Below are 21,569 nucleotides of genomic sequence, written 5' to 3'. Positions count from 1 at the left end.
AAGCAAACACACACTTTGATTGTTTGGCATACAATTGATGATTTACCAAAGTTTCCAACACCAATTTAAAATGACCAATATGAGCAGCCAAATCCTTACTATACACAAGTATGTCATCAAAAAACACCAAGACAAATTTCCTTAAGTAAGGTTTAAAAACTAAATTCATAAGTGACTGAAAAGTTGAGGGTGCATTGGTTAAACCAAATGGCATTACCAAAAACTCATAATGACCCTCATGAGTCCTAAAGGCAGTCTTGGGAATGTCTTCCTCCTTCATCCTAATTTGGTGGTAATCGGATCTTAAATCCAATTTAGAAAACACAGTGGCACCAAATAGTTCATCCAACTTCATCTATGACAGGTATGGGATACTTATCTTTAATGGTCTCTTGAATCAAGGCTCTATAATTAATACACATTCTCCAAGAGCCATCAGCCTTCCTTACAAGAAGAACAGGTGAAGCAAATGGACTGCTACTATTTCTAATGAACCCCACAGACAACAACTCCTTAACAATGTTCTCAATTTCATTTTTTTGATAGTAAGGGTACCTGTAAGGCCTTTGAGATATAGCTGGAGCTCCCTTCTGCAAAGTGATAGGATGTTCATGATCTCTCAAGGGAGGAAGACCTTCAGGAGTAGCAAAAACAGCCTTGTAATCCAGTAACACATCAGCAATAGCTTCAGGAATCTGTACCTGTCCTTCTGCAGTCAACAATTGAGGCTGCAACTGAACTAAAATCTAGAGGATCAATCCTTTCTTCACTGATTGTTTCAAAAAATTATCACCATCTTGCAGTTGTGAATTAGCACTCTTCAACCCTTGTAATTGAACATGCCTATGTCCATAAAAAAAACTCATTATGAGCAATTTAAAATCCCACTGGATTACTCCTAAAGTTCCCAACCACTGAGTGCCCAAGACTAAGTCACATCCCCCCATTGACAGCACATGTAAGTGTACCAAGAATTCCTCTCCTTGCAACAAGATAGGTACTGCCTTACAAACACCCTGAGTTTTAATGACATCACCATTAGTAACCTTTACTTCCAGAATTTGAGAAGTATCTATCTGGATATGTAACTGTGAAACCAGCACAGCATCAATAAAATTGTGAGTGCTCCCTGAGTCAACTAGGATCACAAAGGACCTCTGATTAATCTTTCCCATGACTCTCATTGTTCCTGAAGTAGGGGTGCCACTCAATGCATAAAAAGTAATCTCTGCATCTTCCTGATCATGCCCAACCTGTCCAATATGATCTGCATGTCCATTTCCCTCCAATTCAGTTAGGTGAACTCCAGGATTTGCATTCTCATGAGTCATTTCTGCATAATCCAACAAGAATAACATAGCACTCTTGCACATATGGCCAGGAGCCCACTTTTCATCACAATTGTAACACAACCCCTTCTTCTTCCTTTCTTCCATTTGAGCAGGAGAAATCCTCTTAATAGGTGGCCTTGGTTTAGACTCTAGCAGAGAAGGAACTTTTGGAGGAGCTCCCAAAATAGAAGGCTTGCCTTAATCCCCTTGAATCTTGGAAAACTTCCTACAACTCCAATTATACTCCTGAATTTTTGCCAACCCAAAAGCCTCATTCAAGGACTTAGGATTAAGCATTCTCACTGGCAGCCTTATCTCATCTCTTAATCCACTTAAAAAACAACTTAACTTGTGAGCCGCAGATAAGCCCTTAATCCTATTGGACAACACCTCAAATTGGGCCTTATACAATGCCACTGAAGCAGTTTGTCTCAGACTAGTAAGCATTTCCATAGGATCATCATAGGCCGTAGCACCAAATCTAATGTGCAATGCTTAAATCAATGACTCCCAATCAACAAAGAGACCTACTTCTTCACTATCTTGAAACCAAACTAGAGCCTCACCCTTCATATGGAACGAAGCTAGCATCAATTTCTCTGTAGCTAGTGTATTGTAATACTTAAAGTATTGATTGGCCTTGTAAACCCACCCTACAGGGTCTTCTCTAGAGAACCTTGGAAATTCCAATCTCACAGGACGAGACATAGCCATTGTAGATGAATTCGCATTCCTAGGCTCACCATACGTTGGAGATTGAGGCAATCCATTGTGGTCAGGGCCATTACGCCTCTACACCAGGATTGCTAGTTGTTGATTCATCTTATTCATAGTGCGTGTATGCACTTCTTGGATAGTACGCATCTCTTGAATCTCTTTACCATGATGATCACTTGCAGTCCTTAGCGAAGCAAGAGCCTCCTAAGTCGCAGTAGAAGTTGAACGAGTTTCAGCCATGGCCGAGGAAAGCCTTTGTAACAGCCCAGCCCAATGGGGGAAAAAAAAAAAGTCAGATTTTTTAGCTCCACACGTGCCCCACCTAACCCCACTACCCACTCCCTCTTATTTCTTCTTTGGCTGGCACCCTCATCCTTGTTTTTCTTTTCTTTTTCATTTTCACTCAACACAACACACATACACACAATCCTCTCCCACCGGTACACTCCTCATCATCACCTCCACCATTTTTCCGGCAAGATCACTGGGAAAGCCTCAAGAACATCACACCTTCACATAAGTTATTTGAGGTAAAAGTTCTAATCTCTTTTGATAGGTATTATGTTTTTTTGTTGGAGCTTATTTTACCCAAGCTTTAATAATGATGTTCTTGAGATTTATGAGCTTCTTGGGTGATATTCTTGTAACTTTGTATATGGATTTTTGATTTGGTGGACGAATTTGAGTGAGTGGGTTTATGGTTTCACTAGTGGTGGCTAACTAAGGTTTATGAATGGTGAAAATTTAGGGGTTTTGAGGTATGTCATGTGAAATAAATGGTGAATATAATTTTTATGGTTTATTTGGAGCTAGTAAAGATTTAAATTGTTTGTTTTGAAGAATATTGTGATTTTGGTGTCATGGGTCCCTTGATGATGTTGTGAAAATCTTGTGGAAACTACTCATAAATTATTGAGGTTTTGATGTTAGAGATAATGCCTTGAATGATTCATAAATATAATGAGAGTCTATGCCTTGTAAAGTAATTGGTTGAGAAACTTTGGAAGTGGAAAATATTATTTGTGAGGCCAAATTTAGGCTTGCCTAATTTAGTGCTTAGTTGGCAATTCCTAATGTGTAACTAAATACAATTTCAAGTTTTATGCTTATTATGATAGGTTTGCTTGGTATTGTTTAGGTTTTAGCTAATCTTATTTGGAGCTTGGAAAATTAGGCCTTTTTACGGGTTGCAAGGTAAGTAGCTTTTAATGGGATTTTTGGAAAATAATCATGTTGTATAAACTTTGTTGGGGTCAAACACATTTTGGAAAATTAATGGTGGAACTATGTTTTTCTAAAAATATATTGTGTTGTGACCCTACTACTTATGATTATATATGAAAATGTATATTCTTATTGCATATGGGGAATTGCATGATTTGTTAGCATGGAAAGGATAATCATCTTTTATAAAATTCTTGAGAATGAATTTTATGAATTTATTGCATTATTTGCAAGTTCTAAAGATGCTTTATCTTAGTTTGTATTATTTGGTAAATGTACACAAAATATCTATGACAAGAAATAGTTTAGAGGACTTTGAGAATATTGTGGCTATTTGGTTATTAAAATATTTTATGAAACTACTTGGAAGTGAACTGTTTATTTCAAATACATTAGCTTGTGAGCTTTTGATGTGACTTTTCCCTTGTGTTATGATGTTGGTGATTACCCTTCTTGGCGACAACAAGCCAAGTTGTAGACTCACACTTTGCATGACACAGGTAAATCCTTGAGTGTGTGGGTGAGGCCGCTACCTATAGGGCCAAAAAACCACATGCAAAAGGGGTACTGTGCGACACGTCATTCCCTGCTGCCCATTGGGGGGGGGGGGGAGAGGTAAATCCTTGAGTGTGTGGGTGAGGCTAGGTAGGGCCAAGAGACCACATGCAAAAGAGGTACTATATGACATGTTATCCCCTGCTGCCCATGGAAGGGATAGGTAAATCCTTGAGGGTGTGGGTGAGGCTTGGCAAGGCCAATAGACCACATGCCAAAAGAGGTACATATCATGCTAGTGTGTTTGGACTCTAACTTGTTTGTGGCGTTATGATGTCTAGGTGATATCTCTATCCTTGTTGGTCCTTGTTGCATCTTGGGTGAGGTTTTCTAATTTTGAAATGGTATTGGATGCTTATATAGCTCACAGTAAATGGAAAGTAGTTCATAGTTATTTTTGGAAGCTTGGTACTAAACTATTCCTATCATTCTTGTCAGGTGGTTAATGAAATTGCTTTTGCATAGATTAAATGGAAATTCCCAAATTGTAACATGTTAAATGTTCATTATCATGAAACTTGTATTTTCTCCACCCCCATTAATTATGCTACTTACTGGGCTCTGTCTCACCCCATTATTTTTCTAACCTTTTCAGAGTAGGCAATAGTCTTTCGAGACAGCTTTTTGGTGGCTAATAGTAGTTAGACTAACTACTGATAGAGGCTGAAACTTTTGTAATGGGTATATTAGATGGTGTACATCTTAGAATAGGCTTGACTCATTCTTTTGTATTTTAAAGTGGTTGTGACGTTATTTCCACTGATGGGACAAGCTGATGTTATGTAATTAATATTCAGACCTCTATTCTTTTGTGGCCAATGGTCCTTGTAATTACTACTTAGAGCTCTGACTTACTTTGAGAGTATATTCAATGAAATTATTATGATAATTTTTGATGTTGGTATTGGACATGATTTATGTGGATTGGATTGTTAAAAAAAAAAGGGAAAATCTACAGGTTCTTTGAGATGTCTTTTTCATACTTTGGACCCTTTGGGGTTTGGGGTGTGACAGCCTTGCTCTGATACCAAATGTTAGGAACAGAGGAATTAATCAATGGAATTTGTAGTAAACCAGGCCTTCAAGAACAGAGAAGAGGTATGAACATAGAAATTGAAAGAGAATTAGAGAGAGAGAATTGAATAGAATTGAAGAATTGGAATTAAGAATGTATTATCTGATACAAGCTCTCCTCTTTCTAGCCTTTTAATACCTTCTCCATGTCTCACTCTCTAACTGCCTAATTGCCAAGCCAGCTGTTAACCAGCTGCCAATATTCTAACAAACTAACCGCATGTAACTAACTCTTATTTAGGTACAATCACTAGTGCCAGCTCAGCATACAATGCCAACTAAGCAACACCTGGCAACACCACCTGATGCACACCTCATCAGCTACCCCTGCATGCCTCATCAGCTACCAACACACTCACCTCACCAGCACTCCTCATACAACATCACTCGCCTCTTTATGCAGCATCATACACACATAGCTACCCCACATCACACCCATCCATCAGTAGATACTCACACTAACATAGTCACACATCCTAACACTCATGGACCGGAGCTCAGCCATGTCCTCAGGGAGCAGTAGAGCCTACTCCACCGCGTCAGCCACATAGCTTGTCGTCCCTCCTTGGAAGTCCCTGATGGAAGCACTGGCTGGCAGAGGAGCCCCATCTAGCATTGGGGCGGGGAGCCTGGCTAGGGGTGCAACTTGAGGATCACTCCTTTTCTCAGCACCTTTTTGCCCTACCTTGGCTTGCTTAGCTGCTCGTTGGGCCTCATCCTCTTGAGAGGGGTGGGTTTTTCCAACTTCCACCACCTCCTTGCCCTTTGGCTCCCTTTTTCTTTTTAAGTTAGTAGGTTCTGGTCGGAAGGGCAAGGCAAGTGGGGGGGGTTTAAAAAAAAAAAAAAAAAAAAAAAAAAAAAAAAAAAAAAAAAAAAAAGCTCAAAAGGGTTCAACAAAAGGAAAAATTAATTACAAGGTACGCTATTTGGCTTATGTAGCTTATAACAAAGGGGGCCTTAATCATATTCATGCATGCATGTGTCAATATGACCTCAAAGAGAATCAAGGCAAGTTATAGAGAAACAAATCCATGGAAGAATACCTTACATAAAAGAATAATGAGATTGATATGGATCTGTCAATCTAAAGGCTTAAAATCTCACCACATTTTGTCTACTAAATTTAGTCATTACCATTCTCAAGGAAAATAACTAAACCAATTAATTCTAAGTTGGAAAAACACTTATTCAATCATGTTATGAATTTTTCAAGCTTAATTGAATCTTGCTCATGACATACACAACCAAAAATTGTTGAAAACCACAAAAACAAAGTGCAAAACTCTTTTCTTTTTCTTTTTTTAACAGAAAATTCAAAAAAAAATTCAAAAATACAAAATTAAAGCACAACCTAAATCACCTCCCCCACACTTAAAACTTACATTGTCCCCAATGTAAGGTGAAATGCAAAGAAAAGACAAAAATAACCAAAATATAAATGCAAAATAAAAAGACAGGAAAAAGAACTCCCCTTGGGTTGCCTCTCAAGCAGCGCCTTTGTTTATTGTCATTAGCTTGACTCAATATTTCCTTCTTCAATCAATATAAATCAGATCCTCAAGGTCCAATTTTGCTACATTCTCTACTTGTAAACCTTCATAGAAAGGCTTAAGTCTATGGTCATTCACCTTGAACACTTTGGAAGTTGCTAAACTTTGAATTTCAACTGCACCATGGGGAAAAATATTAGTAACAACAAAAGGTCCAATCCAACGAGAACCTAACTTATCTGGAAACAAATGAAGCCATAAATGGTATAAAAGGACTTTTTGACCAACTTTAAACTCCTTCCTAGAGATCATCTTGTCATGAAAAACCTTTGTCTTTTTCTTGTAAATCCTTACACTCTCATAGGCATTATTGCGAATTTCCTCTAACTCTTGTAATTGCAACTTCCTGTGTTCTCCACTTTCATCCATCATGGGCAGGTTCAATCTTCTTTGCAGTTGACGGGAAGGTTTTGCTCCCTCTTCAAATAAGATACGATGCATGCATGTAGATGGGCTAATTCCCTTAATATCTACAATTGTCCGACCAATAGCTATCTTATGCTCCATAAGGACCTGCACAAGCTTTTCTTCTTGCGATGCACTAAGTTTACTGGAAATGATCATTGGTAACATTCCTCCATCTCCAAGGAACGCGTACTTGAGGTGACTGGGGAGAGGCTTCAAATTTGGAATGGGGGCTACAAAACAAAGGGTAAAGGTCTCTTGTTAGAAACTGGTAACATGATATAAGGAGCGTTACCTAACTCCTATAACTTCGAAAAATCATTCAGCGCTGCAACAGTTTCCTGTAAATCAGTACTCAATGTTAACTCCTCATTCTCTTTCTCAAGATGCTTACTAATGGCAACTTCCAATCCACCTTTTCCATCAAGTTTAAAAGCTTCCTGTGCTAAAGAATCAATCACATCAAAAGAATAAACAGGATTATCATCATCAGGATATTTCATGGCATCACAAATATTAAACTTAACAATTTCAATATCAAATTCCATGATAAGTGTGCCACTATGAACATCTAGCTTAGTCTTGGATGTCTTTAAAAATTGTCTTCCTAACAAAATAAAAGCGGTTTGATCACCATTCTCCATATCAAGCACATAGAAATCAACAGGGAAAACTAAATCATTAACTTGCACAAGAACATCCTCAACTACACCCTTAGAATAGGCCAGTGGCGGAGCCAGAGGGGGGCCAGGGGGGGCACCTGCCCCCCCTGACTCCACCTAAAATTTCCTTGTAAATGCAATTTTAAGGGACTCTGATATAGGAAAAAGAATGGAAAAAATGACTCCCAATGGGTTGAAACTTGAAAATGACTCTCACATAGGAAAAAGAAAGTAAAAAAAAAAAAAAGTTTTCTCAAATGTCGAATCATATCTCATTTTCACATATTTTACTGGTTTTGTAAGCTTTTGTCTTGTCTCATGTTTGACACCTATTTTAAAATTTTTTTCTTTTTTAATTTCTATCATTATTTTCACTATTAATGATACTTTTTACAGTATTTTATTGTTAAGTGATGCTAGAGATATTACAAATTTTACTATTTATATCTTACAAATTGACATGTTACCAATCACAAAAAATAATTACAAACATCTATTCATTATATTGTTTAAATAACGCTAATCACATTTTTTACCACATCAATTTGTAAACTTTTTGTTGTAAATTTTGCAGTAACTATGAATTGGTTATTTTTGTTTATTTATTTTAATGATATGAAATATATTTATTTTCTTATAATTGTTTATTTATTTTGTTATTATTGTCGATTAATATTTTTTAGATTAATTTCACTTTAAATGTTGTTTTTTAATTTGCCCCCTCTAAACCAAAATACTGGCTTCGCCACAGGAATAGGCAATAGATCTATCAACCAATTGAATCACAACACTAGTTTTATTCAAAAGTCCAAGTTTCAAAGAAGCATATATAGAATATGGCATGACATTGATAGAAGCTCCTAAATCTAGCATGGCCTTCTCAAGTTGAGTGTTACCTATTGTACAAGGGATAGTAAACATACCTGGATTTTTGCACTTTGCAGGGAGTTTTCTTTGAATAACTGCAGAAACATTCTCCCCTACTCACACATTCTCAAATCCTTTAAGTTTCTGTTTCCTCTTAATTGTACACAGTTCTTTCAAGAATTTAGCATAACGAGGTACTTGTTTAATAGCATTTAAAAGTGGAATATTTACCTCGCATCTACAAAAAGTCTCATATAAATCTTTATATTCTGCTAAAACCTGAGGAAAAGGAGGTACTGGTTTATAATCAGAAAGATGTGAAAACTTACCCTTAGGTACCTTATCATCATTGGGAATGTTACTGTCTACAAAGACCTTTTTCTCATTTTCTTGCTTTGACGATGTAGGGGCTGCCTTTACTGGAGTCTCAACCTCTTTACCACTTCTCAAAACGATTGCACTTGCATTTTCTCTTGGATTTACTACCATTTAAGAGGGTAATTTTCTCGAATTTGTGCCTCTAGTCTACTAATTGCAGTTGCCATCTGGCCCATCTAATTGTCCAAACTTTGAATATTGGCCCTCGCCTCTTGTTGAAATTGTTTCGTCTCCTTTAGAAATTGCAAAGTATTAGTAGCAAGAGACTTAACAATATCTTCTAAAGACATACCAGAATTAGAAGTTTGGCCCAGTTGTTCTCTAGGGGGTATGGCTACTTATATTGCTGACAAATTGGGCAGTTTTGAGTCGCAGGCTAATTTACTTGTGGATTCTCATAGCTAAGATTGGGGTGATCCCTCCATCCCGAGTTATAAGTGCTCGAATAGGGATCATACTTCCTTTACGATTGTCCAGGAAAACCACCTACCACATTTACTTGCTCAATGGGTTCCTCTTAAAGAGTTGGGCACATATCAGTTGGATGCTCTACTACCGAACGAATCCCACAAGCCTTCGTCGTTTGCATATTACCTACAATCATTTGACGAACAAGAGAAGTTAGACTCGCAATTTTTTATTCAAGGGAGGAAATATTTACCTCATTAATATGCTTAGATGGAGGGTCAAGCCTAGTGCCAAATTGTTGAGAATTGACCGCCATATTTATAATCAAGTTTCTCGCGGCCTCGGGAGTTTTATCCACTAAAGCTCCTCCATTAGCGGCATCAATCATGCTCCTATAAGTGAGTAGAAGGCCCTCATAAAAATATTGGATAAGTAACTGCTCACTAATTTGATGATGGGGGCAGTTTGCACATAATTTCTTGAAACGTTCCCAATATTCATGTAGGGACTCTCCATTGTGCTGCCTTACTCCACAAATTTCTTTTCGAACATTGGCTGCCCTTGAAGCTGAGAAATATTTCTCCAAGAAAAAACTTCTTCATCTCATTCCATGTTTTAATACTCCTGGAGGGTAGATAATAGAGTCAATCCTTAGCCAAATCCTTCAAAGAAAACGGAAAGGCTCTTAATTTAATTTGATCTTCAATCACCCCCATGGGTTTCATACTTGTGCACACCATATGAAGCTCCTTTAGATGCTTGTGAGGATCTTCACCTGCACGGCCATGAAAAGTGGGCAAGAGATGTATTGGTCCAAATTTTAATTCAAAAGTAGTAGTAGCATCTAAAGTAGGGAATGTTATGCATAAGGGTTGTTAATTCAAATCAGGGGCAACAAGCTCTTTCAAAGTTTGATTTCCAGCCATAACTTCCTCCTTTTCTAAATCAAAATCGCTAGCAAATAGGGAATCAAGAGCTAGATTATGCTCTTCAAGATTTTTCCTGGCTTCCCTCCTTAACCTACGCAAAGTTCTCTCTATTTCTGTGTTGTACTACAAATCACCTTGATTAGAAGATCGAGTTGCAGTCATAAACAATCAAGGAAACTCTAATAAACCAGGAAAAACAAACCAGGAAAAATCTAGAGTAATGAAAATAAATAATAATAAAAATCTATGCTAAAACACAAAAAATAAAAATAAAAATAAAATGCCTAAAAACCCTAGAAAACAGTGGAATTTGGCCTCAAGAGAGTGGGGCTAGTAATCCAAAGGATTATCTAGTCTTGCTCATAACGTAGTTTACCTTCAGAAAACTATACTATCAAAACCTAATTCTACTGCAATCAGAATTTTGCTGAAACCGTAACTATCAAAAACTAACAAAATTTTTTTTTTTTTGAAAATTTCAAGAATGAAATAAGGATCACAAGAAGCACAAAAATCAACTAGAATCACTCCCCGGCAACAACGCCAAAATTTGGTATGCTATCGCAGGCAACCAAAAATAAAACCTATACTCCTAAAAGTATATGTAATAGTGCGAGTAAAGATTGTTCCTATGGAGAGTATCTAGCCTAGTTTTATGCTATGTGAACAAAGAGGGGGGGGGGGTTGAGTATAATGAAAACAATTTTAAGAAAAACAACTAAGAAACAATTCAAATTAAAGTATCGAATTCAATCAAAAGAACAAACCTTGGTCTAAGTCAACATCCACTATCGAAATATTATAACTGATCATCGATGCAAGCATATATCAATTCACACTTTGAATATTCACAGTTGAAACTATTTTCCTATCTCTCCTTAGTAGTAGTTAATTAAAAAACAAGCGATCTAATTAACTCTAACTACTAAACAACTCAAGACAAGCGCTAAAGGTTTAATCTAGTAGTAGCCTTAAGAATTAAAGAATCATGAAACTAAACAACACAAGCACAAGCAATTGTATTTAATTTAGTCGAGCGTTCTTCCTAAATTTAATAATTTCTAACGCAGCAAATCATTAAATCTTGGTTGCTTCACAAATTAGAGGGATCAAACAATTACGGATTTGATATCTAATCTAGCAGTAGATTGCAACGAATAATAAACTAGTAGGCCTCTTAGTAGTTAAACGAGACAATCATGAAAATAGGCACAGAAGAACATCTGATATTCAAAGTATAAATTGAACAATAAAAAACAAATTAGATCTCACAATTTTATTGATTCCAAGGCTTCAGTTTCCTTCGACCAAGTATAAAAGTTTTAGCCACGCAGGGCCATGACAGAAACTCAAAGGAGAAGATTAGAGAAGAGGGGCGAGAGAGGCATGTATGAAGTCTGATTTTTCCTCCCCCTTTTACACGTTAATTCCCCCTTTCCCCAGCCTCCAAAACTCCTAAAAATATTCTAAATAATAATATCCAAATTTGACTAATTAAGGAAAAATATTAAAAATAAAATAAAGTTTAATATAACTAGGAAAGTGGTGATTTTCAGCTGGAATTTTTGTGCATCAGATTCGTGTATTAGAATTTCAGGCAAAGAAACATTCTAGAACATCAGTAGTGCAGGTGCAGCAACTTCAAGCCCGATTGCGACCTTGAGCGACCTGTATCTCTCAAAAAAAAAACATGAAAGTTGTAGAGTTTTGTCTTGGCATTCCATAGCATCTTGAATCATCTCAATCGGAGCTCAGATGAGAGAGTTATGCCCAGATTACGAAGCAATGTCAAAGCTGTCCAGAATCGCCTAATTAACTACGTTTTGCTCTAAATCAAAATATAAGAATAATGAGTACATTAAGGCACAAAATAAGTATAAAAGACTAAATATTAAGGGAGAAAAATATGACATTTTTCATTCTCATCACTTAGTATGATCTATTCTATGTGACTTAATCAATTGAGAATTATTGCATAATTGGAATAATTAACAGCTTGGTTAAAACTGGTTAATCTTGGCACGACTGAGTCCTAAACCCTAACATAGTGGAGTGGTTTCTTAACCGTTAGGTATTAATCAAAATGATGTTAGTTAATACATTTGTTTAAATATTTATGATATTGCAGTTTATTCCTAAATTAAAAATACATAAAATATCATCATTAAATTCTTTTGTCTTCATGGTTTCGTCGCCTCCCTCGCCTTCTTGGACCCATCTCACATTTGAAGCTCGACCTCTGTTTTCTTATCTAGAAGAGATCTTATCCTTACCCATGGATTAGATCCCGATAAGGTAGGGTTCACACACTGCATTTATCTAGTGACATTTTAGCAGTAAAGCTTTCAGTCTACCGTCAACTGTTGTGACATCTTGCTAAAAATCTAATGCAACCGTTAGGTCCCAAAAAAAATCCAGCATAAGTGAAAATAGTAAAATGTTTGAAGAGTGCTAAAAATGCTGTACATAATAAGAAAAGACCCAAAAAAAAAAAAAAGGAAAGAGAGAGAGAGAGAGAGAGAGAGAGAGAGAAGAAGAAATATTCCTGCACGTGATTAAAATGACTATCACACATTCACATCATATAGTTTTGTAATCTTGTAATAATGTAATCTAAACCTAGAGTTTTGTTTTGAGTGTCCAAAATTTCCTTTTATTAGTTCCCACATAAAGTGAGGAATAATTGAATATAGAGAATAGACAAATGAGTATACTTCACCGAGTCCTTGCATCGCACGTAATTACCATTTGCCCTCACTATTATGGCTCTATAAATGGACATGGGTAGCCTGAGTGCAATGACACAAACCATCTTTGCCTATTTCCCTTATAGTCCTAATAAGCTAGCCGAAGGGCTCTGATTCTACCCCATCTTCGTTTGTGTAACACAACAATATGGCCAGCAACGCCCTCGGCTCTTCACAGCAATCCAATAAGGGTGGCCTGAGCTTGTTTACCTTGTCTGAGCAAGAGATCCTGAACCAAATTTATTCAACCCACCATGTCCATGATGATGAAAAGTTTGATGTTGAATCTCTTTTCATCATCGTTGAGAACATCCTTAAGCGTGCTACTGTCGTCGTTGATAATGTAGTGCTGGTACAGTACTAACTTATTCTTTTGAACAATAATTTAAGAGTAGTATTTATTACACTCTATTTATTGCACATACACATGTAAAAATGCACTAAATTACACATAATTTAATATTTATGTTCAGGTTACGCTTACAGTTTTCACACCCTTATTAGTCTGCTACCAATATACCAAATTGGTTAATTAGAGAATTTCAGCAATTTAGCTAGCTAGTTGGTCCTACCTTTATGGTTAATTTAGTTATTTATAGTTTTTGAAAATTATTCTTCCACATTCTTGAAATACTTGTCTCGTTTTTTTTTTTTTTTTTGACTTTTCATATTCATCATGTGTCATCATATAATAAATACGAATATTTTTAAAATATAAGGATATTTTTTTGGTATATATAAAAGTGCAAACATTATGCGTATAAAGTGTATTTCAAGAAGTAAAAGAATAATTTTCTCCCTTTCTCTTTTTTTTTTTTTTATTTTAAACAAGAAAAGGGGAGACCATGACTTGTGGGTTTTTCTTGGGATTCAAGTCTTAGGGTGTGTTTATTTGGAGGTGAAATAGGGTGGATGAAAAATTTTGAAGAGAAAATGAGAAAGAAAACTTTTTTGGAATATATTTGGTTGAGTGGAGAGAAAGGAAAATAAATGGTAGAGCCCAGATATTTTATCCCTATGCCCACCAAAATGGAGAGAAAAATGAGTGGGGATGCATTTTTTCTTGATTGACAAAAATGCCCATGTGCATGTGCACATGAACTTCGTCTAGTTGCCTTTTTTTTTTTTGGGTAGTAACGTTGCCTCTTTTTTTTTTTTTTTTTTCTACGGCCTGGGTGTGATAATTGTTTTTTTTTTTTTATTAGATGTGATTTTTTTTTACATGATTTTTTTTAATAAATTTTGGTGATTGCTCTTTTTTTGTAGTTATTTGTCACTTTTTTTGTTTTAATTGGACATTATTCTTTAACAAGGGTATATGAGTAAATTTATTTAAATTTAATTTTTTTTCATCTCTCTACTTTTCCACTCCTAACCAAACGAAAAGGAGAAAAATTAAAATCCTTCCTATCTTCTCACTTTTCTATCATTCCACAATTTTCTATTTTTCACTTTTCCACTCTTCCAATTAAACGGACCCTTAAATACATGCTCCAGGAACAACCAGACAAGAAGCAGGTCTCTTTTCCTCACCTCTTGTTTAGCCATTGGTTGCCCATTGTCAATGTCTGGTTGAAATGCCTTTTTCTTATTAGAAACGTAAACTGTTTTATTTAGGACAAAGTTTAGCTACAAAATCGATTGTAGCCTTAGGCTACAAACTCACTAAATATCTTTTTATTGGAGGTAAATTTTGACAAATCCACCATTGGATTACATCTTCTTCTTATATCCTCCACGTTTGCAAAATTTCAAGAAAATTAAAGATCAATAGCTATGTCATCAATAAATTTTTAAATTGCAAGTTTTTGTAATTTAAAATTATGCATAAAATATAAGATTATAGATTATATAGTAAATGATATCTGATTGAAACAAAAATTGACATGTGCATTAAGAGCATAAAGAACATGTAATTCAACGGTTAGATTTTCAAAATATGCAGTACTATTTATTTTATTGAGTGAGTTTGTAGTTTAAGGTTACAACCAATTTTGTAGCTAAACTTTGTTCATTTATTTATATTTTATTTTTTGTTTTGGATGAATGGAGAAGATGAAAATGGAGTATTTATTTAGTAAAGTACACTGTGGCGTGATCATATACTCTCTTTTCTAACATAATAATGGGAATTACTATTTAAATTTGTGGTAGATTCTACCATTTATGTGAGAGTAAAGAAGAGTGATTTATGGCTTAAAAATTTATGGGCTTCCCAGAATACACGTGACATGTTACTCTTAGTCAATAATAGCAATTCAACTAATTTAAAATATCCTTTTTCAAAAAAGAAAAAAAAATATTAGGTAAGTTTTAAAAATCAGACAAAAAGGTCATTATCTTTGTTGTTTTCCCCCTCGTGTTTATCTTCTTCTTCTTTTTTTCTTCTTTTTCTTCCTTCTTTTTTTTTTTTCTTTTTTTTTTCTCTTCCTAATTTATCGCAATTCACTGCAGGGTACTCATGCAACTGTTGAAGACTTGGAGGAGAAGACCCCAAAGCAAGTTTTAGTCCACCCATATGTGCACTCAAGAATATTTCCTGTGAGGTAATTACCAGTAGTTACACACAATGTTTTTCCCCCTACCCGAAGTGTGGTACAACCGTATAAGACTAATAATTAAGGATACTCATGGTTTTTATTTTATTTTGGTCAGTCACATAAATATTTTTTTTATTGACGAATATAAAATGGCAGATGCAATGCAAGGCCCCTGGTGAAGAAATTGCTCACAAAACAGCTCTCACAATACTTAACAAGCTATCAAACTATTCCTGGGATACAAAGGCAGTGTTAACTCTTGCAGCTTTTGCTTTGGATTATGGGGAATTCTGGCAAATTGCCCAAGCTCCGGCGTCGGACCAACTAGCCAAATCAGTGGGAACCTTGAGGCGGGTACCTATCCTCTTGAAGCGTCCAACCCTGCAGAAACATAGGCAATCACTTATTGAGCTTAACAATTGATCAAAGCCACACTGGAAGTGATTGAATGCATCTTTGAGTTGGAGAAGCTATCAAATTATGACACAAAGGATGTACCAGCATTATCAACAGGCGTGGAGCACATCCCAGTGGATGTTTATTGGGCAATTGTAACTGTTGTAGCTAGCACTTCTCAGTTTTGTTGCCTCATTAACGATGAGTAAGTTCTTATCCAAGCCAATATGATATGCCCCAATCTTAAGACTTGCTAAAATGCTTATGATTATATAACTTAGAAATGCTTGTTTATGATAAATAGCAGTTTAAATAATTAAATGTCACTAATATATTTTATGCTGACGTGAAATCTATATAATAATGTCTAGCCTCATGGCTAATAGGCTAATAGAGTTGCCTAGTATAATTCAAAAAAAAAAAAAAAACAGTTTTTTGGTATACACCATCTTATTACCAGTGTCAATTTCCAGGTACAAGAAACCGGAACTATCCCCTTTTCTCAGAAACTCAATTACATCGTCACCAAGCTTAAGAGGCAGATAACAATTATCAGACAACAAATAGGTTAGTGTCTTGATGGTTCCTTTTGTACGGATGCAAGCTTCAGTTCATGCATTATAAATTGAAAAAGTTCATTGCCTCAAAATATGGACTACTATATATAATGAAGAAAGGTTTTGGTTGACTGCAGAGGTGACAGAGGCTTACTGGAAGCTGGTGAAGGTTTTCCGAACCCCTACAGAGATTATGGAAATATTTAAGGGACTAATTTATACCAAGGACAATGTGCAGCCCCTTATTGATGGTTCTACTAAGAAACCGGTATATGCCCTTTCGAGAATATAAGTTGTTTGTTTGTTTGTTTTTTTTTTTTTTTTTTTTTTTTAAATAATTTCCCAATAGATGATTCAATTGTTTGATTGCTTCTTGCGGATAAATAAATAAAAATTATTTGATCCCCAAGTTAATAGAAAATGAGTACTAAATGAGAAATTATACAATACTTTAAAAAAAAAAAATAATCTTTCCTTTTACATAATAGGAATCTCACTAATTATTTATAGTAGGACTTATCATTTGTGTGAAATGTGAGTATTAAAGGATTTTTCTTGATATCATTGTGCACCTTTAATACGGTGGTTATTCCACAAATATAAGTGTTTGTGATGTGTGAGGTTCAAGTTTACAAGAGGGAATTTCACACATATATACATTGAGATTAAACTATAGCAGAATTTATATCTTGTATAAAACATAAAAAATAAATAAAAAAATTCTTCATAAAAAAATAAAAGTTTGAATTTAGGTTTTTGAAATTAACTCATAATGTCTAATCTAATCATAATACACTTCATCCAATCTCTTGCACCCAAGAAACCAAAGTTTCAATAACGGGATAAGATCTCATTTCATTTAAATTCTCCATTTTAAATAGATGTGAGATTAGTGGTATTTGTTTGATTTGGTGCGGTTTACATGGATTTTCGATTTCCTCAAATAATTTCTCATTTTGAGAGTAAATTGCACACATATAATGGACATCAGCTAAAGCATTCACAAATGTTACACCATAATCTGGGACCGTTTTGGTTACATACCAAAACTTTTGTTGCATTACACCATAATATGGGATGTCCAATTTGGTAAATTGGATTCCGTATAAATGTTATGTTGTAAAAATTGTTTTACAAACAATTCTATGACCTTGGGGTTGGTTCCTCCACTTACGTGTCAAAGTGTCATTGCTCTAACTGGTATTTTGGATAAATAATATATAAATCGACTAGTATTTTTCATGCTTGAAATGGGTGCTAACACAAGTTTCTTGACGCCCATAAATCATAATTGTGTGGTACAAACAGGTTAGCATTGAAGTGCTGAAGCGGAAGAATGTCTTATTATTCATTTCAAGCCTAGACATTTCTGATGATGACATTTCAATTCTTAGACCAATTCATGATACAATTAAGAAGGAAGATCAATATAAGATTATATGGATCCCAATTGTGGACGAATGGACTGAGGACTCAAAAAAGAAGTTTGAGATCCTTCGTTCTAAGATGCCATGGTACGTGGTGCAGTACTATTCACCAATTGCAGGTATTAGATTCGTGAAGGAGAAGTGGAACTTCACGGGTAAGCCCTCTGTTGTGGTGCTGAACCCTCAAGGAAAGGTGGAATGTGAGAATGCATTTCACATGATCAGGGTATGGGGAATAAAAGCCTTCCCTTTCACTAGCGCAAGGGAAGAAACCCTGAGCACTTCAAGGGAATGGATTGGGTCCATAGGAGCTGGAATTCATCCAAATATTGAGAACTGGGTAAAGTTCATTTCCCCAATCTATAAATTCATATATGTATTGCGCTTATACATGCGGACACATGTCACCATTAATTTATCACAATTTTTGTCACAATTTGATGATATATATGATTGTGATTAGTGAATCATTACTTTCACATAACTCATAATTTTTTCTCTACAACTCACAATTGCACATGTTAGAATTATAGTAGTAAAAGTTGTACCACAAATATTGTATCCACAAAAGTTGCATATGTATCCAAAAGAAGTCATATAGTTGCATGCACATTTTTTGAAAAAAAAATAATGGTAATGTGCATTCGAATAATATTGGGGTTTGATATATGTTGTTCAATCAGATCAAGGACCAAAAGTACATCTTTTTCTATGGAGGCAAGGACAAGGAATGGATCCAACAATTCACTAAAAGAGCAACTGCTATTGCCAATGATCCGGTGATAAAAGAAGCAAAGATTTCCATAGAGTTGCACTGCATTGGAAAGGGTAGCAAAGGAGAGGACGATCTTGGCATCCTTGGGCGCTTCTGGACTGGCATTGAGAGCTTGTTCATTTCCAAGACTCAAAGGAAGACTGATACAGACGCTGTGGCACTAGAGATCCAAAAATTGCTATCATACAAGAATGAGAGTGGATGGGTTGTGCTCAGCAAAGGGTCAACTGTGGCACTCAGTGGGCATGGGACAACTATGTTGAAGGTTTTGGAGGACTTTGACAAATGGAAGGAGGTTGTGCGAGAAAAGGGCTTTGAATCCACTTTCAAAGAGTACCATAACAAGGTTCTTCACACTGCTCACATTTGTTGCCGCATTGACATTCCAAAGGCCAGTGGTAAAATACCAGAGAACATGAAATGCCCCGACTGTCCTCGAATCATGGAGACTTATATCAGCTTCAAGTGTTGCCACATTGATGGTGCCGCCAATGGTCTTCATTGAGTGGCCACCCTACTTTGATTATCTAGTATTGCTACTAAATTAAATAACAAGGTTGCGTTGGTAACCAGATGCTAGTAGCAAAATAAGTTTGTGACATGACGTTGATGCCGCATTTTTGTTCTATGTTTTGTTGTTCCTTTGTTTTGGTTTATAAGAGGAAATGTGTGTGTAATCAGTATGGATGTTGCATTACTATGTCGCATTCTGTGGTTTTTAAATTTTATTATCACATCTTTTAATTCCTCATAAATTCTAGTTCACTTGATAATTTCTTTTGCTTCTTTTTGTGCACTTGAAGATCATGCTTCACTCTTCAATAAAGGGGGGGGGGGGGGGGGGGGGGGGGGGGTGGTGGTTGGTGTTGGGGGAACAAAAGAAAAAAGAAAAAACATTGAACACTACATTATAGTAGTGAGTGAGATCAACATTGGGAATGTTACTGTCTACAAAGACCTTTTTCTCCTTTTCTTGCTTTGACGATGTAGGGGCTGCCTTTACTAGAGTCTCAACCTCTTTACCACTTCTCAAAACGATTGCACTTGCATTTTCTCTTGAATTTACTACCATTTAAGAGGGTAATTTCCTCGAATTTGTGCCTCTAGTCTACTAATTGCAGTTGCCATCTGGCCTATCTAATTGTCCAAACTTTGAATATTGGCCCTCGCCTCTTGTTGAAATTGTTTCGTCTCCTGTTGAAATTGCAAAGTATTAGTAGCAAGAGACTTAACAATATCTTCTAAAGACATACCAGAATTAGAAGTTTGGCCCAGTTGTTCTCTAGGGGGTATGGCTACTTATATTGCTGACAAATTGGGCAGTTTTGAGTCGCAGGCTAATTTACTTGTGGATTCCCATAGCTAAGATTGGGGTGATCCCTCCATCCCGAGTTATAAGTGCTCGAATAGGGATCATACTTCCTTTACGGTTGTCCAAGAAAACCACTACCACATTCACTTGCTCAATGGGTTCCTCTTAAAGAGTTGGGCACATATCAATTGGATGCTCTACTACGAACAAATCCACAAGCCTTCATCGTTGCATATTACCTACAGTCATTTGACGAACAAAAGAAGTTAGACTCATAATTTTTTGTTCAAGGGAGGAAATATTTACCTCATTAATATGCTTAGATGGAGGGTCAAGCCAGTTGCCAAATTGTTGAGAATTGACCGCCATATTTATAATCAAGTTTCTCGCGGCCTCGGGAGTTTTATCCACTAAAGCTCCTCCACTAGCGGCATCAATCATGCTCCTATAAGTGAGTAGAAGGTCCTCATAGAAATATTGGATAAGTAGCTGCTCACTAATTTGATGATGGGGCAGTTTGCACATAATTTCTTGAAACGTTCCCAATATTTATGTAGGGACTCTCCATTGTGCTGCCTTACTCCACAAATTTCTTTTCGAACGTTGGCTGCCCTTGAAGCTGAGAAATATTTCTCCAAGAAAAAACTTCTTCATCTCATTCCATGTTTTAATACTCTTGGAGGGTAGATAATAGAGCCAATCCTTAGCCAAATCCTTCAAAGAAAACGGAAAGGCTCTTAATTTAATTTGATCTTCAGTCACCCCATGGGTTTCATGCTTGTGCACACCATATGAAGCTCCTTTAGATGCTTGTGAGGATCTTCACATGCATGGCCATGAAAAGTGGGCAAGAGATGTATTCCAAATTTTAATTCAAAAGTAGTAGTAGCATCTAAAGTAGGGAATGTTATGCATAAGGGTTGTTAATTCAAATCAGGGGCAACAAGCTCTTTCAAAGTTTGATTTCCAGCCATAACTTCCTCCTTTTCTAAATCAAAATCGCTAGCAAATAGGGAATCAAGAGCTAGATTATGCTCTTCAGGATTTTTCTAGCTTCCCTCCTTAACCTACGCAAAGTTCTCTCTATTTCTGTGTTGTACTACAAATCACCTTGATTAGAAGATCGAGTTGCAGTCATAAACAATCAAGGAAACTCTAATAAACCAGGAAAAACAAACTAGGAAAATCTAGAGTAATGAAAATAAATAATAATAAAAATCTATGCCAAACACAAAAAATAAAAATAAAATGCCTAAAAACCCTAGAAAACAGTGGAATTTGGCCTCGAGAGAGTGGGGCTAGTAATCCAAAGGATTATCTAGTCTTGCTCAGAACGTAGTTTACCTTTAGAAAACTATACTATCAAAACCTAATTCTACTGCAATCAGAATTCTGCTGAAACCGTAACTATCAAAAACTAAAACAAAATTTTTTTTTTTTGAAAATTTCAAGAATGAAATAAGGATCACAAGAAGCACAAAAATCAACTAGAATCACTCCCCGGCAACAGCGCCAAAATTTGGTATGTTGTCGCAGGCAACCAAAAATAAAACCTATACTCCTAAAAGTATATGTAATAGTGCGAGTAAAGATTGTTCCTATGGAAAGTATCTAGCCTAGTTTTATGCTATGTGAANCAATATAAAGAGTTATTCTCCTCTTCCTTCTCCACTTCTCTTCCTTTGTGTGCTTCATGAGTGTGAGTCTCTTCCTTA

At 35.9% G+C, this 21,569-nt stretch overlaps 1 protein-coding gene, 1 long non-coding RNA gene and 1 other non-coding gene across 3 annotated transcripts; all 3 read left to right on the top strand.

The window, feature by feature from the left end:
- The first annotated feature begins 2,431 nt into the window (after positions 1 to 2,431).
- Positions 2,432 to 4,700, top strand: LOC136069107 (uncharacterized). Its single transcript, XR_010630387.1, has 3 exons — positions 2,432 to 2,578; positions 3,187 to 3,242; positions 4,423 to 4,700. It is a non-coding gene; the product is annotated as an uncharacterized LOC136069107 (long non-coding RNA).
- Positions 4,701 to 9,617: 4,917 nt separating this feature from the next.
- Positions 9,618 to 9,724, top strand: LOC111994155 (small nucleolar RNA R71). The gene has a single exon (XR_002881045.1). It is a non-coding gene; the product is annotated as a small nucleolar RNA R71 (small nucleolar RNA).
- Positions 9,725 to 12,910: 3,186 nt separating this feature from the next.
- Positions 12,911 to 19,323, top strand: LOC112027482 (protein SIEVE ELEMENT OCCLUSION B). Its single transcript, XM_024060144.2, is given in 10 exon segments — positions 12,911 to 13,199; positions 15,302 to 15,335; positions 15,338 to 15,393; positions 15,544 to 15,805; positions 15,808 to 15,988; positions 16,257 to 16,279; positions 16,282 to 16,350; positions 16,478 to 16,608; positions 17,649 to 18,107; positions 18,451 to 19,323. Coding segments are annotated over 10 exon segments (2,016 nt in total). The 5' UTR covers positions 12,911 to 12,995; the 3' UTR covers positions 19,048 to 19,323.
- The last annotated feature ends 2,246 nt before the right edge of the window (positions 19,324 to 21,569 follow it).

The sequence above is a fragment of the Quercus suber genome, unplaced genomic scaffold, assembly GCF_002906115.3.
Source record: "Quercus suber isolate HL8 unplaced genomic scaffold, Cork oak 2.0 scaffold_152, whole genome shotgun sequence".
In the NCBI taxonomy this organism is placed as follows: Eukaryota; Viridiplantae; Streptophyta; class Magnoliopsida; order Fagales; family Fagaceae; genus Quercus; species Quercus suber.
This window is presented reverse-complemented; position numbering and strand designations above follow the sequence as displayed.